Source organism: Epinephelus moara, chromosome 18 (genome assembly GCF_006386435.1).
Source record: "Epinephelus moara isolate mb chromosome 18, YSFRI_EMoa_1.0, whole genome shotgun sequence".
In the NCBI taxonomy this organism is placed as follows: Eukaryota; Metazoa; Chordata; class Actinopteri; order Perciformes; family Serranidae; genus Epinephelus; species Epinephelus moara.
In genome coordinates this window covers 30,644,754-30,659,770 of record NC_065523.1, presented here as the reverse complement: position 1 = coordinate 30,659,770, position 15,017 = coordinate 30,644,754, and the positions used below count along the sequence as shown (strand labels likewise).

At 42.7% G+C, this 15,017-nt stretch overlaps 1 protein-coding gene across 1 annotated transcript in view; it reads left to right on the top strand.

Moving 5' to 3' along the window:
* The first annotated feature begins 2,515 nt into the window (after positions 1-2,515).
* Positions 2,516-15,017, top strand: part of LOC126405058 (protein kinase C beta type) — a 150,898-nt gene continuing 138,396 nt past the window's right edge. Inside the window, exons 1-2 of the mRNA XM_050068576.1 lie at positions 2,516-2,924; positions 4,585-4,616. Coding sequence (XP_049924533.1) covers positions 2,746-2,924; positions 4,585-4,616 — 211 coding nt within the window. The 5' untranslated portion in view covers positions 2,516-2,745. The remainder of the gene's footprint in view (positions 2,925-4,584; positions 4,617-15,017) is intronic.

Below are 15,017 nucleotides of genomic sequence, written 5' to 3'. Positions count from 1 at the left end.
AAGATATCCCCTCCTGAAGCAACACAAGATGATGGGGACAAAATCTGTCCTGATTTTGCACATAAATTAATTTTTAAAATTCCAGCTGTCTGAGTTAGACAAATCATCTGTATCTTTTCAAGAGCCTTTCTTTTTATGCTCAGAACTGTCCATGGGAGCACAGAGGGAACGTCGTACTAAAACGACTCCAACTTTGGAAGAGACATACTTCATTTGTCTAACTCAGACTGTGAAAGCCTTAAACTGAAGCTGCCCGAACTGTGGAGTGCATTTTAGAAACAGCTTTAGGAAGGGATTTTGTTGCAGTCAGCGAACAGGAACAGAAACAGCAACCAAAGTGCAAACTCCATCAAGCAGTCTCTGGAGCTGATCACAGCCACTCTAGACAATACATATGGTGCAGCTGTGAACGTTGGAACTGTCCCTCTCGACCCCCTTACAGTCTAGATGGTGGCCAAGATAAGAAAACAGGAATTTATTCACCTTGTACCTTGCCTAACTTTAGTGGATAATAACATATTGGGGTGTGGAATTAATCTGCAGATGCTCCAGTGCAAAATCAGGCCAAACTTTTCTATGGATGTCACCTTTTTGAGCCAAGACAAAGTCCAAGGTGTGACCTGCAGCAGATGCTTCTTGTTTTTTGTTTAGCTGATTGCCCAAAATGCTTGCAGCACTTAACTGCTTAAGAGGTGTGAGGAGTCAGCAATCAGTGATGGTATAAAAAAAGTAAATAAAACAATTTTAAATCACCACAACCACAAGAGGTCCTTTAAGCATACAGTCATAAATGTACACAAAAAATATGAGGCTGATTGGTACAGGAGTCTTAGTTGTAGACAGAAAGTTACAGACAACCATTTCAGTGTGCACTGCCACGGCAGTATTGTTTTACAGACTACAGATCATGGTTATTTAATCCATAACAAAAATCTCACTTGATTTTCTAGGAAATAGTCCTATGCCCAGATAGTTTGCCCCAGGAGTTTGCATTTTGTCACTCCTGGTTCCCTCATCTTGAAGTCGAATGGGTTCTGGTTAGATACCTGAAGGTCTGTGGTTCACACAAGTTTAAGAGACTTCAGTGTTTTGTTCTACAACATAAAATACAGTTAATACCTCACTCATGAACTTTGAAGCTTCTATGTGTCTTAAAAAAAAAGGTGGTTACTTACTAGTGGCTAAATAAGACTACAGAACGCCATCACGCTGAGCTGCGCCAAACACAGCTTTACAGTCTTGTTATGGTGGTGATGTTACGTCATGTGACTGTGGTGTAGTTTTTTCATAGCCCAACGTTAAAGTTTTGGCTTCAGCAATCATGTGGGGTTCATTTGTGAAGATTATCTTGCTGAACAAAACGTGCGAGTATCATAAAAGTTTGTTTGCCCCATAGCGTATTTTCGACAATAATCCAAAATCCAAAGGAAAAAATCCTGCAGGCTTTTTGATGAGGGAACCAGTGCAGTGCTAACTCCTGCGTTGGTACAAAAAAAAAACCATCCCTGGAAACCCAGTGCTTGAGCAGTGACTTGCGGCATCAGACACTGACGGAAAAAGGCGTCCTTTAACTTCGGCATGGTACGCGGCCAGACGCTGTTATACTTTAATGGGACATGGCGGTGTAAGGGGGAAACCGCGCTGGATAAGAATGAAAGTTAAGGCGGCGAAAGACTCTAAAGCCAAACACTGTTTTTTCCTAAACCTAACCACGTGCTGTTGTTGCCTAAACCCAGCCATGTGCGTATGTTGTTGTACCGATGTTGTGGGTTTATTTTGAAAGAGACTGTATATAAACAGTAAATTTCCTGTGAAAATGGAAGTGTATTTTGAAAGAAGACAATGCATGTAACAGGCAGAACTTGACATGGTGTCCCACAACATCAGCAATCAGCGCACCCAGGGTACCTTTCACGTCGTATCTGGATGTGGAAGGTCCATGACTAAAACGTCTATAGGCTATGTGACGAGGTCGGAGTGAGAATGTGTTGTCCCTTACGAATAGCCTATCAGTATTGCAGTTTAAACTCACATGCGGGCTGTGGTGATAGCAGATTTCATCCACTCCCACAGCAACATAAACTCACTTCATAAAAACATATCACCACAGGCATTCACCAAAACAGATGATCATCAGATTAACACTTTAAATTTTAGCATTACCTCCAGTATGACACAGGAAACTGATAGGGTATAAAGATATTCTTATTTTACATGACAGATTCTGTTTTAATATTTGACAGACAAAAGAACCCATTCAGCACTGTGAATGCTTGGTATTTCAAAGTCACATTTAACAGACTAATTAAAGTGCACTTTTAGGTAGAAAGTGTCAGGGCGTAGAGAGGTAAATGAGCTTTTACAGTTCAGCCTCTCCAAATAACATTTAAATGTCAAGGAAAAGTAAGAAAGTTAAAGCTCCTCACTCATTCTCCCTCCCCTTCTTTTTCTCTCTCCCCTCCTCCTCTACCTCTCTGTCTCTCTCTTTCTGGTAGTCAGTCTGTGCGCTCACAAGAAAAGGAGGAAGCGGAGTGAGAGCAGCGCATCGGCAGCTCGTCTCTACTCAACTGACGGGCAACATCACAGACACCCAAAAACAACCTGCACCACAGTTTATCAACTCCTCTACCCGGAGCAACGCACCAGGCGCGACTTTTGCAACCCTTCAGAAACGCATTCAACCTCCTGCAACTCGCGTCGGTTCGTTGAAGTCAAAATAAAGACAGTTGCACTGACAGTCGGAGAATGGCAGACTCGGCGGCGGCCAACAGCGACGGGGAGGATGGACCCCGCGAGCCCATGCGGGGCTTCGCGCGCCAGGGAGCCCTCCGCCAGAAGAACGTGCACGAGGTGAAGGACCACAAATTCATCGCGCGCTTCTTCAAGCAGCCCACCTTCTGCAGCCACTGCACCGACTTCATCTGGTGAGGAGCTGGGGATGGATGGAGGGTTCACAGCAGAGTTTCACTTTGTTTAATTGCTGCTGTCATAGACTATTTCAATGAAATAGGAATTCATTTGATATAATGAATTATTTAGAAATAGATTTTTAAGTTGAGACAACAGTGGGTGTACCAAAAAATGGCATAAAAAGAAGGGAAGAAACCACAAGACAAGTTTATCTCATGATTTAATGTCAATTTAAATGAGTAAAGTGGAGAGAAAAGGAGAAATGGGGCCCATTGATATGAAAAAGACAAAATGGCTGTAGTGTTTGATAGTATTACATCATTAAGTTACAACAGGAATAAAAGTGGGAGGGCTGCACCGGTTGCACACATTCCTCAAAATAAACATCGATTTCGTCTTATTCTTGCACTTGTTGATGCTATATATGAAAGGTAGGGCAGGAGGGAAGACGGAGAGATATGTGGGCTGCACCGATAAAAAAAGGAATTGCTGCAGACCATTGTTTGATGGTATTAAGTAGGCAGAGGAACTGAGAGGCTGAGAACAAAAATGAACCACGTTCCCTGAAAAAGCGGTGAATTGCAGCCAGCAGGAAGAGTGCTAACCTCGGGGTCAAACACTGATATAACTGCTGACACAACCTCAGCCTTCCTCCTCCTCCTCCTCCTCCTCCTCCTCCTCCCTCCTTCTTCTCTCTTCATTTTCTCCTCTAAATCACCTGTGCAGACATGTCACCATGCAAGCCACCAGGGCTTACTAGACAGTGACTGCGCTCGGGTTATTAAATGAGTTTCCGGCTCTAGGTTGGCCTAATTTGTCCCCGCTTATTATTATCTCGTACTGTGCGCTATTCCCAAAACGGCCATTATTTAACTCCTGTGACGGGCTTTTTAATTTGTGAATGGCTAAATGATTTGACCTAGAAGATTGTGTGTGTGCGTTCATGGAAATCTAATGGGATGGTCTCACTGGTTGTAAATACCCCTTAAATAGAAGAACATTGTGCACCCTATGTAATTGCTTGACCCGTTTAGATTATCAAACCATCTATCTATCTATCTATCTATCTATCTATCTGTCTATCTGTCTATCAATTTAGGTCAATAAGCAAAACGAAAAGAACAACGAGTGCACCGAGTGATTTCACACCCCTAGAGATTATCTATTTGTAGCCACAATATGAAAATGAGCAGGGCTAAATGTGTGTTCATGCAACAGTGTGTGTGTATGCATGCGTGCACCTGCAGACACCCCAGCATTCCCCATACCATCGATGAGGTATGGTTTACCATTTTGGCCCGGGGCAGTTGCAGCCCCGTCTAACAGAATAGTACGTGTGAGCAGGTTCGTGGACCTGAGCTGACCTCAGTACATGTACTATACTGTTAATACAATAATCGAATGTCCTCGCCGCCCGCAGACTTCATTGTGTGTTTGTGTGGGGCTCTTTTTTGGATGGAGAGCTTAAGTGCTGCGCACAAATGGCAGACAGCATTTGACATTTGCTTCTATGCAAATGTCTTGAGGCGAAGAGAGAGGGTTCCAGAATTCCTTGTCCAAGTTCTGTGTGTGTGTGTGTGTGTGTGTGTGTGACAGAGAGAGTAGTAAGTGTGCGTACACATGTCTGTGCCTGTAAAATGCTAAACCTGTTTTCTATGTATGTTCTCTTCACAGGGGTTTTGGGAAGCAGGGATTCCAGTGTCAAGGTAGGTGGACTGAACACACAGATGCGCACATTTTTAGGTGGTGCTCCATGGATGGATATTAACTTAGTCACCACTACCTTATCTTGTTGTTTTCTGTTTTTTCTATGCTTATTATCTGTCTTTCTTGTTTTAGTTATCCATGTCCCATTTTTAATCTTTGTTTTAAGGTTCAGATTGCAAAACTAATATCATATTTAATCTCTCTAGTCCTCTCCTCTCCTCCTCACCTTTGTCAACTGCTTGTTTTTCTTTCTCCCCATCTCTCTACTCCTGTCTCCCTATTTCTTTACCTATACTTACTTCTCTTTATCCTCTCTAGTGACTCAGTGATATTCTTTCCTCTCTTCTTCTCCATCTTGAACACAAGCTCTGAACTTGTTTCTGTTTAGAAAGTCAAAAATTCTTGAAAAATGTTAGGGCTGCCCCCGACTAAGAATCTTCCCAGTCGACCACTAGTCATCATTTAGGGCCATTAGTCGACTAGTCACCTGCATGTTTATGATTTTAGTTTAATTATTAAATGATATATTTTGGGCGGGGCAACACAATGGTTTGAGTTGAAGGTGTGAGAAAGAATAGTATCAGTAACATTGTTAACACTGTGCTACATTACAGAGAAATACAAAACCGTACTAATGAACCTTCATTAATATAGGCCTATATTTTATCTACAAGTGCACGTCACACACTGAGCGAGCCGCCTGTTAATGACGCTGTGGGCTAATGGGCATGTAGCTACTTCCATGTTTCAGATGATACGTCATGTTTGTAGTCGACCAATGAAGATGAGTTTACATATCACCTTGGGTTCGTCCTTCACCTTCTCAAAATGATCCCACACTTTGGATTTCCTGCCCGACATGTTATTAACTAGCCTGTGGAATAACCGCAGGTACCAGCTCTGGAAATTAGCGGCCGTACACATGCTGCGTCTTTACCTGCCTGGAAACGTGAGGTCGGGCACTGTGCGCTACTTTTGTGCCTTTTTTGTGCCAGCTTTCAAGAGCACGGCAACAGGTTGTGTCTGAGGTTGCTAAGCAACCTTAACCTTAACAAGCACCGTAAAGCTCTGGGTAGCCCTGCACTGACATGATCAACTTTTCCGTATTTATCAGATTGAATATTTACAGAAGAAGGGAAAGATATCTGTCGGCTGTGATTGGTTTGTAACCTGACTCCTGTCTGACTGCTGAGCGTGGCCACTTCCTGTGTCTGTCCTTTCAAATTAAATTCCCACATGGTTCAGTCATATAGGTTTTGATTTATTTTGACAAGGCACAGCTCCTAATAGAGTTTCACGTCTTTTTGTTTTTCGTTTTTTGACCAATAAAATTTCAATGACTAATGACCTTTCTGGTTGACTAATGTTTGGCTGACAGTTAGGGGGCAGCCTGAATAACAATAGCATTAACATGACAATCACAATCATTTACCATCCTTGTTATATGGTGGCTGCGCTCATCCTCTTGTCCTCCTTCTTTGAGTTAGCTGCTAACTGCTACCACCTACTTTAAAGATCAAACATCAAACCACCAAACAAACATCTTCCCTCATGTCTGGAATATGATTTTGTAGGCCGAGGCATCTCTGTAGCATCACTGTATTTTATCTATAGTGGTATATTGTGATACGTTTTACCTTTTTATCAAAAACTGTAGCTCCTTTGATTTGAATATTGCACTTGGCCATATTGCCATTTCGATAATATTTCGATTAATTGTGCAGCCCTGCAAAAAAAATGACCAACAGCATGCTCTAAACTTTACCTGTTTCCATAATTACTGCAGTCTTTAAAAATAAGAGCATGCCATTGTTCATTCAGTGTTATTGTTTCTCAGTGGGTTTAAATGAACACCATTCTCGAAGCTCATTTTGATTCAAAACATCACTAGCTTGACAGGCCCGGCCGCCTCCCTGCTGTGCGGTTCATTCAGAATATCACAGTTTAAAATAATCTTGCAACTCCATGAGATTTAATGGGAACAAGAACAATATCACGAAGCTCTCGCTCCAGTCTGAGTGAAATATACACTGATGAAAAGAAAGGACGTCAGTGTTGTTGGAATCTGGAGAAACATTCTGCACCTTTTAAAGATAATAAGAGTTGAGGATCAATGCATCTGTGGATTTATCTTTTCATATGAACAGAACCATTACAGATCAGTGGTTAAAGTCTCTGTGGGAAAGCACACGGCGCAACAGAAGCAAGTCTGGAAGTCGAGGCAGGACTCTGGTGCTTTATTCAGAGCGGAGCACTCTGTAGGTGTAGATTTAGGTATTGATAGTTGGAAGGTGATCAAGGATGTGGAAGGAAGTGAGTCAGCATGAAACACTGCTGTATAATCAAAACTGTATTTATTTTTAAAACGTGAAATTAGATAATAAGATGTGGGCTTTTTTCACAGCAGACATTTTGACTTCGTAGTCATAGTGGAAGAAGCACAGGTGTTACTAACGGTGGCTCTTTTCTGCTCGAGTGTGCCAGTAAGTCATGACAGTGGGACAGTGAGCCAGCGTGCACAATACCAGGAGCCTCAAACTGAAGTAGCTAAATGGAATCCAGCCATCATAAACACATTTATTACTGACATCTGTGCTGTTTCTACTGCGACACGTCAAAATGTCTGCTGTGAAAAAGGCCTGCTGTCTACATAAGTACTTAAAGAGACATGTGAGTAAAAATTGCTCTGTCACAAAGCTCAAGATGAAACTGGAGGGTAAAGTTAGAGGTTAAGTTCACTCATTTTGGATCAGCTTATCAAAAGAGATGCAGCGTTCACTTCCTGAAACGATAGAGCGTAAAGCAAGACATCTGATTTAGTGGCTTTTGCTGGTTTCATCTACTCAGCAAGGCCTGATGAAACTTATTTGACACCCCACACTAATAAACTTGGCCTCCTTTTCCTCCCACTCTTTTCCCTCCCTGCCCATCATCCTCCGTCCCCACAGCAGAGACAGATCCAGCCTCAGCTTTGTGGGCGTTGCCACAGGAAATGACATAAGCTACCAGAGAAACATATCTAGCTGACATAAATGTTGTGCTTTGGGCTTTTGTGTTTTTATTTTTTTTTATTTTTCTCAATTTGCTTGAAGTCTATGTCTTTTCCACTTGTATTAACAGCCAACTAGATGTGTTCAAGGATTTTCACGTCTCCTAGCAACAGTGAAATATTCAGACGCGGCCGTCTACAGTATATGCTGTAGGATGGACGAGGTGCTGTTCAGCACAGCAGTGGGTTCGCTGGTAATTGGCCCGTGTGTATATGTAACGGGTCAATAGTGTCCTTTAGAGGAAGCATCCGCCGCGCTGTGGGGACACTCTGGAGAGGAAGGGGTGAGGTTGTAGGTGTCCGGGTGTGTGCACTCTGATTCCACGGCTGGAAGAGGGCACTGGTAGATGGAAAGATGGATCTCACTGTGTGTGTTGTGAGTGTGTGTGCGTCTGTGTGAGTAACTTAGCACCTGTGGTTGCATTAGATTTTATTTTGTACGTCACTTTGACAGATAGGGTTGTGAAAATTCTATCATTTTCTGTTATTACTTGTTTTAACTTTAATTTTTTAATTTGAGTAAGACATTTAATAGCATTTATTTTTCATTAAAACATTTTTATGTTTTAAATGTAAGTAATACACAAAACAGTCTTATAGATTATGCATTTAAGGGCATGGAGAGAAAAGATGAACACCTACTGTGCAAAGAAATTTCAGACATTTGACATAATTGCTAAAACCAGTTAGACATCATCATGCATGTGAGATCAAAGAAAAGACTAGACAGTAGCTAAAACGCATGCACACGCCGCCATCATTGTAAAAAAACAAATCAATAAATGGCGTGAAGTATTTGGTTAACGTGACGTCTGCTCAGCAACAGTTTGCGCTCACCGTCCTCCATCAGGTGTGTGTTTGTGTTCGTGTGCATGTCCTGAGCTGCTCTCCGACTCATTTGCCCGTCTGCAGGGTATCACTTCCCTTGAGCTCGGGGAGAAAGGGAATTCCTCTGCAAGGTCACGCACACACATACACAAACGCACACAAACATACACACTTGGAGTAAAGTGAGGTCAGTGCGAAGGTGTGCTTTGCCTTCTGGGTTTACATGCTTGTGTTTGACAGTCACATACAGGGAGGGTGTTTGTGTGTATTGTTGTGTATAAGGAGAGTTTAATAATGAAAGACAAGTTTTTATTATTTATATTATTGTATTAATAATGTAAACAGAATGTGAGGGAGACAGTGTTTATGGCCTCTGTGTAAACATGTCCTTGGATGAAAGGTCAGATCATCAATGAGACCTGGCAGGCTGTGTATGCTACAGCTCCTCTGTCTCCTGTGAGTTTATCAGTAGTAGAGACCTGAGCGGACAAATCAGAACCATTAGTGTCTCATATGTTGTTTATGGATTGTTTGTCACTTGAATCAGATCTTATATTCCACTGATAATTGTTGCATCTCAGGGTTTGGAAGCTCTGACCCTTGACCTCCTCAGCTTTGGTTGCTTTAATTCGGTGATCCAAAAGAGGAAGATTATTTTAGCAACTGTTGCCTCGATTTCACGTCCAAACGCGAGCATTCAAATATAAAATCAATCAATGAGCTGCAAAGCAAAGTGTTTATAGGTTCAGCAAAACTGAGCCTCATTAACAGCATTCAACACTGTGACTTTTGTTCCTCTTGGTGTTCATTCTGCCTCGTCATGGGTGTAAAAAGGAAGTTAGATTTGCCTCTGCTGCGTCAAGTAGGTATATTTTTAGCTGCTTTTGTAACACAGTAGAAAGGATGAACAAAATGAAAATGATTTTGTTCCCGCAGTTTAGTCTTGTGTACTTTAACAGCTTACTGCACATGACATGCGACTGTTGTTAAGTCCTGTCATAAAGTCAAATGTATGAATTATGCAGTGTTTGGTGGCACAGGTCCTGCTCTCTTCCATTGTGTCAATACAATTAGCATGCTGCAGAGGCGAGGGGGCTGGGCGCAGAGCTCGGCACCCCTAACAGCAGCCTTTAACAGGTATCACAAAGCAGCAGCCTGTGACAGTACATATGGAGGGATGCGGTTTAGAGAGCTGGCAGTGTACAGTATGTGATGCATACATCTTATATTTCCTGTCTGAACCAACATAAAAGTTGGATTGTCTTGTTTCGACTTTTTATTACACACCTATCAATATCTGCTGTTAAGAGAGCATGCACATCACAGTTAGCATTTGTCATGGTAGAAAAATGGCATTTAAGTGTCCACAGAAACATGCAGCATAATGTCCTACTATACTGTATATCACCATGCTCAGTGTCTCTTAAATCTGTTGAAAGCTGACCACATCCACAATTTATGATGCACAGTCTATGCAGTCTATGAGGTGGGTTTTAGATGCTAATGATTCAGATTTTTTTCAGTAATTAAAATTATTATATCACTCAGTTATTTAACTTTCCATCCAGTCTAACCCTTTACATTCATCAATGATTTTTAATTGGTGGGAAAAGTGATTTAATGCTGTGCATGAAGAAAAAGAAGGAAGTCACATCCAGCTGTTTTAGGGGTGTTTTGCACTAGGCTTGTCACAACACCAGAATTTCAGTAGTCGATACCAATACCAGTGAATTTCCACGATTCTTGATACTCATTCGATACCACGATAAAAATCAAGAAACTGAAATTGAAACTTGCTCACCTTGAATTCTTTAAACAAGTCAGGGTGTCTGTCTTTTAAGTGTTCAGCCAGGTTTAAAGTGTTTCCTCCTTTAGTCTGGAAACTTAGGAGGCACCGTTTGCACACTGGTTTTTGCGAGTTTATAATTATTCTGCTTTCATTTGCCTCAAATGCAAAATATCTCCACGCACGACTCCTGCTACCTGACTTTTCGACAAGCCGAGGTGTTGTGGCTCCAGCAGCACTTGTTAGAGCTTAGATTCTCTGCCCGAGCCCGAACCCGACCTGGACCCGACCCAACCGTAATTTCCCGCCACTATCCTCAGGCTCGAATGGGTCAGGCTCCTCATAGTAGACCTAGGCCATGGAACCAACTACTTATCACACCTGAGCCTTGACGGTGCCACTTGCCATGCACATGTGAGTTATCGATGGTGACGGTGTGTGTCGGCTTCGTCGAGTGTACCAAGTGCACAAGATGCTGGTATATGACGGGGACCTCGACCCTTAAGAGGCACATGACAAAGGCTTGCCATGGAAAGAAAAACAAGAGTCAGCCTTCAATGTCCACGTTCGTATCCTTAAAAAAATGTTGGGTTTAAACCAGGCACGGGCTGGTAATCACAGTTAAAGGGACGGGCTGGGCCCGGGCCGGGCTCGGACAGAACATGCACAGGCTCAGGTGGGGTCGGGCTGGATTTTTTGGGCCCGATTTCTAGCAAAGGCGATGGAGAGCAGGCGTTCTTCGGCGCTCGTCCTCGGCATAGACTGACGTGCGTATACTGCCCCCGTCAGGTCCAACAGGAATCGACACGGCCCGCTGAGGGCAAAATTGTGTCCGGTACTTACAATACAGAAAAAAAACAGGTACCGACGTATTTTTGCATGTGGGAATCAACTTGGTACCGAAGTATCGGGTCTCATGACAACCCTATTTTACACACTGCATATTTTCAACAACAGGAATCACGTAGACAATTGATGACAACTGATTTGAATTTGCAGAGATATGTAACATTAGCAAACTTGTTGACTGGAACATTTAAAGATAAAAAGTTAGACATAGTCATCTGACCAATCTAACGTTACTGCTCTGCCTATTTTATGCACTGTGTTGTTTTTCTATTAATATGATTTAAAATGTAGGCTGTATTCGGAATATTTTCCCCGCTCTAACTTAGACACTAACTAATTGAGGCAACAGTTGACCAGTTCCTCCTGTGTACTGCAAATTGAAATGACTGTTTCTATCAATGGCATCTGATGGCTTTGGGATAATGATGGTAGTTCCCCATCAGAAATCATCGTCTGACTACAAGGTTAAGTGGTGAAAACGTTCTAAATATAGCATGCACTTAACTTGATATTGATTTTTCTAGGTGGCTAAAAACTAACCAATTGAGGAAGTGTTTGCTCATCGCCTTTTTATTTTATGTACATAACAATCACTGTCTCAGTGTTGTAGCTGTAAACAACACATTATAGTGTCTCAGATTGATTCTGCTGTTTGGCTTTCCATACGCTTGGTAGAGTGTAGGACTCAAAGGGCGTGAGCAGCTTGTATTACATGACGTGATGTTTCTCAGAAGAGTGTGTGTGTGTGTGTGTGCACGTGCGTCATGTTCAATTTAATAAGCTCATGAGTGCTTATTTCCTTAATGGCTGTTTGTGCAGAACTGTGTGTGCTCTCATGCTTCCACGTGATTGGTTTTGTGCATGGCTTTATGCATGCGTTCCTAAACGAGTGTGTTAATAATAATTCAGTGTGTAACAGGTTGTCAAGTGTCCTCCACTGTCTCCTCACAGACTTAATGGACAAATTATCCCTTTGGAGAGCTTGAGAGGGATGGATGAGGGCGGGTTGGGAGGGGGGGGGTGGGGGTTGAGTGGCAGGAAGTGTGAGAAATGTGGCAAACAGGGCAACAAGGAGGAGACGGGAGAGTAAACAATTTAGATGCATGAAAATATGGAAGAGAACGATGCCGAGATGAGAATGGGAGGAGGGAGAAGCAAGGAAGATAGAGAGGAAGTGGGGGTGGAATTCATAGAGGGAGGAGGGAGAGACAAAAGGGGGAGAAAGTGAGTGGGAAGGGTGTGGGAAGGAGACGAGGATTACATGTGATTTTCTTGAAAGTTCCAATGAAAGTAGCTCATAGCAGGCGCAGGGAGAAACAAAAGGATGAAAGGCATATTACATGCCCTTAGAGAGCGATGACAAAAAAAGGTGCTGTTTTCTCTTTGGTCTTGTAACGTGACATGACGTGAAACATATTATACAGGGAAGATAAAAAAAAAAGAGGAATTGATGAAGGGAGAGATTGAGGAAGGCAGAAATAGAAGAGATGCACGCTTTCTGTAAGTTCTCCATAACGTATTCAACCCAGCATTCTGTTCAGCATCCTAAATATAATCCTTTTATAGTGGATATGAGGTCTGCCTGTGCATATGGCTGATGGTGCCAACTGACAAATGGCTGTAAATTTGTTTGTGGTCTGTTTGATTTTAAAGGATTCATCATGTGGTGCGTTCCTGCAGGCGGAGGACAATTACATATATTCCAAAAAAATGAATAAATTAAACAAGGCAGATGGTTGAAAATGAATGAGAAAGGTATGCTGGGATGACACTCGAGCGGAAGGGTGGTGGGTGAGATTTTCCTGCCAGGCAGAGGAGATAATGGACGGGGAAGAAGAGGTAGAACAGAGATGAGAAAGAGAGGAAGAGGGAGAGATGAAATGGTGTAGGCATGAGTGTAGATTGCACCTAAAACAAGCCCATGAAGGTGTCATTTGCTGCAGCTATTAGCGCTCTTCAAAAGGGAGAAAAAAAATGTACATATTTATAAAAAGCACTAGTCAAGAGTTGTATTCAAGCCTCACTTTGACTCATGGCGTCTTTTGTGCTCACCAGCAGCCATCGGGCTGCTGTTGGGCTCGGTGCCCACAGTTCCTCTGGATTCACATAAAGCGTTTTCCGCCTTTTTCATGAGCCTATTCAGGTTCAAATGAGTTGGTGAACATTTGCAAACATCTGTGTCTGTTGGCGGTGGCGAACACAGCTCAGGTGCTTCTGCAACTCCAACCTGCGTGGGTGGGAGGTCTCCGGATCCTAAACCTGCCTCCCACACACACAAACACATGCACGTACGCATGTATGCACACACACAGATCACACAAATGCATGCACAAAAACAAAACGGGTATTCATGCATGAAACACACACAGAGCTGATGGTGAGGTGTCATTGAGATCCTGAAGCGAAGGGAAACGGATGAAAACATATCTGATTCACTCATCCAGTCCTTTGTTTCTCCACCTCCACCTCTGTTCTCTTTGTTTCCCCGATTTCTTTTGACCTATCACTCCCTCCTTTCTTTTCTGCTCCCTTTGTCTTTTCTCTCTTCATCTTCTCCCCTTTCGTTCAACTTTCTGTTCCTTCTTTCTCTGCAGCTCTTTCCCTAACTCCATCATTCCCTTTTCTTACCCTTCACTGTTCTGTCTTCCGTGTTCATCTTAGTTCTCCCTCTCTCCTCCTTCCACCATTCCTCCAGCTCCCCACTTCTCCCTCCGCCTCTCCCGCTCTCTCCCCCTTTTTCTCTCGAGTGGCTGTGTTGGAAGCTGTGGGCTTTGATGCTTTTATAAATAGCCCAAGTGTTCCACTGAGAGTACCACCAAATGGGATGGATGGATGGAGAGATGGTTGGATGGATAGATGGATGGATGGGGGATTGGAGAGGGGGATGGAAGAGGAGGGAGGGCTGAGTGTGTAGGTGTGAAGGGAGAACATTGAAAAGCGCCAGGAAAAAAAAGGAAAGGATTAAAACGCGACAGAGGCAGACAGAGGTGCTTATTGAGATAACAGAAAGCACTGATTGGAGAATAACGATGTGAAACTGTGGGGATGTCGATCCTGTGGCCCTCAGAAATGCCTGTGGTTCAAGGGACCAGAGGTTTAGATACTACTATTATTATTATTATTATATAGCCTGTTGTAAGAAAATAGAAACATGGGAAAATTATTTTAAGGAGATTTCAATTATCGAATTTAGAAACGTTCAGTTGCTTCAAGCTCATAATTTGGCTCCACAAAGACACTCTTACATATCTGTTTTGTGCTAGCAGTGATTTAATATTGTGAATTTGGTTGGTGTCTGTTAGTAATCTCTCATACAGTCTAGATGGTTGTCTTGTGGTAAAACATTTTAGGGTAATTTTCCTCTGAAATTAGACATCTGCTCTCACGTGTCGATCAGACATATGGCATTGTCTGTCTTTTTTTCTTACCACAGCTAAGTAGAAACATTCTATAAAACCTGCAGTGGAAGCATACAGTATTCATAGATTTTTATGTTGTAGATAATTTGCCAAGAGTTATGTTTTCAAAAAGGCCTGCTGTACACCATGTAAACAAAAATTTGCAACAAGATAAAACTGTTTTAGAACTTTGCAGCGAAAAGTTGTAGCGGTGTGAACTGGCCTGTCTCAACTCAACTCAAGCTAGTTGATGGTGTCATCTGCGACTCAGCTTGTTAAGTCGCCAGCGGCTGGTTTTAGAATGTAAGGCACGTCACCTTTTTCAACAGCCAGTCAGCTGCCCCCAGATGCAGACTGGCCAATCCAAACGTAGCATCAGGCCGGCTCAGACCAGGGTCCGACAACAACACAGCTGTGCTCCATTGACTCTAATGCAGTCGTTTCAGATTTCCTTCATTTTCAGGCTGGTTTTGTGGATTTGGAGCTAAAT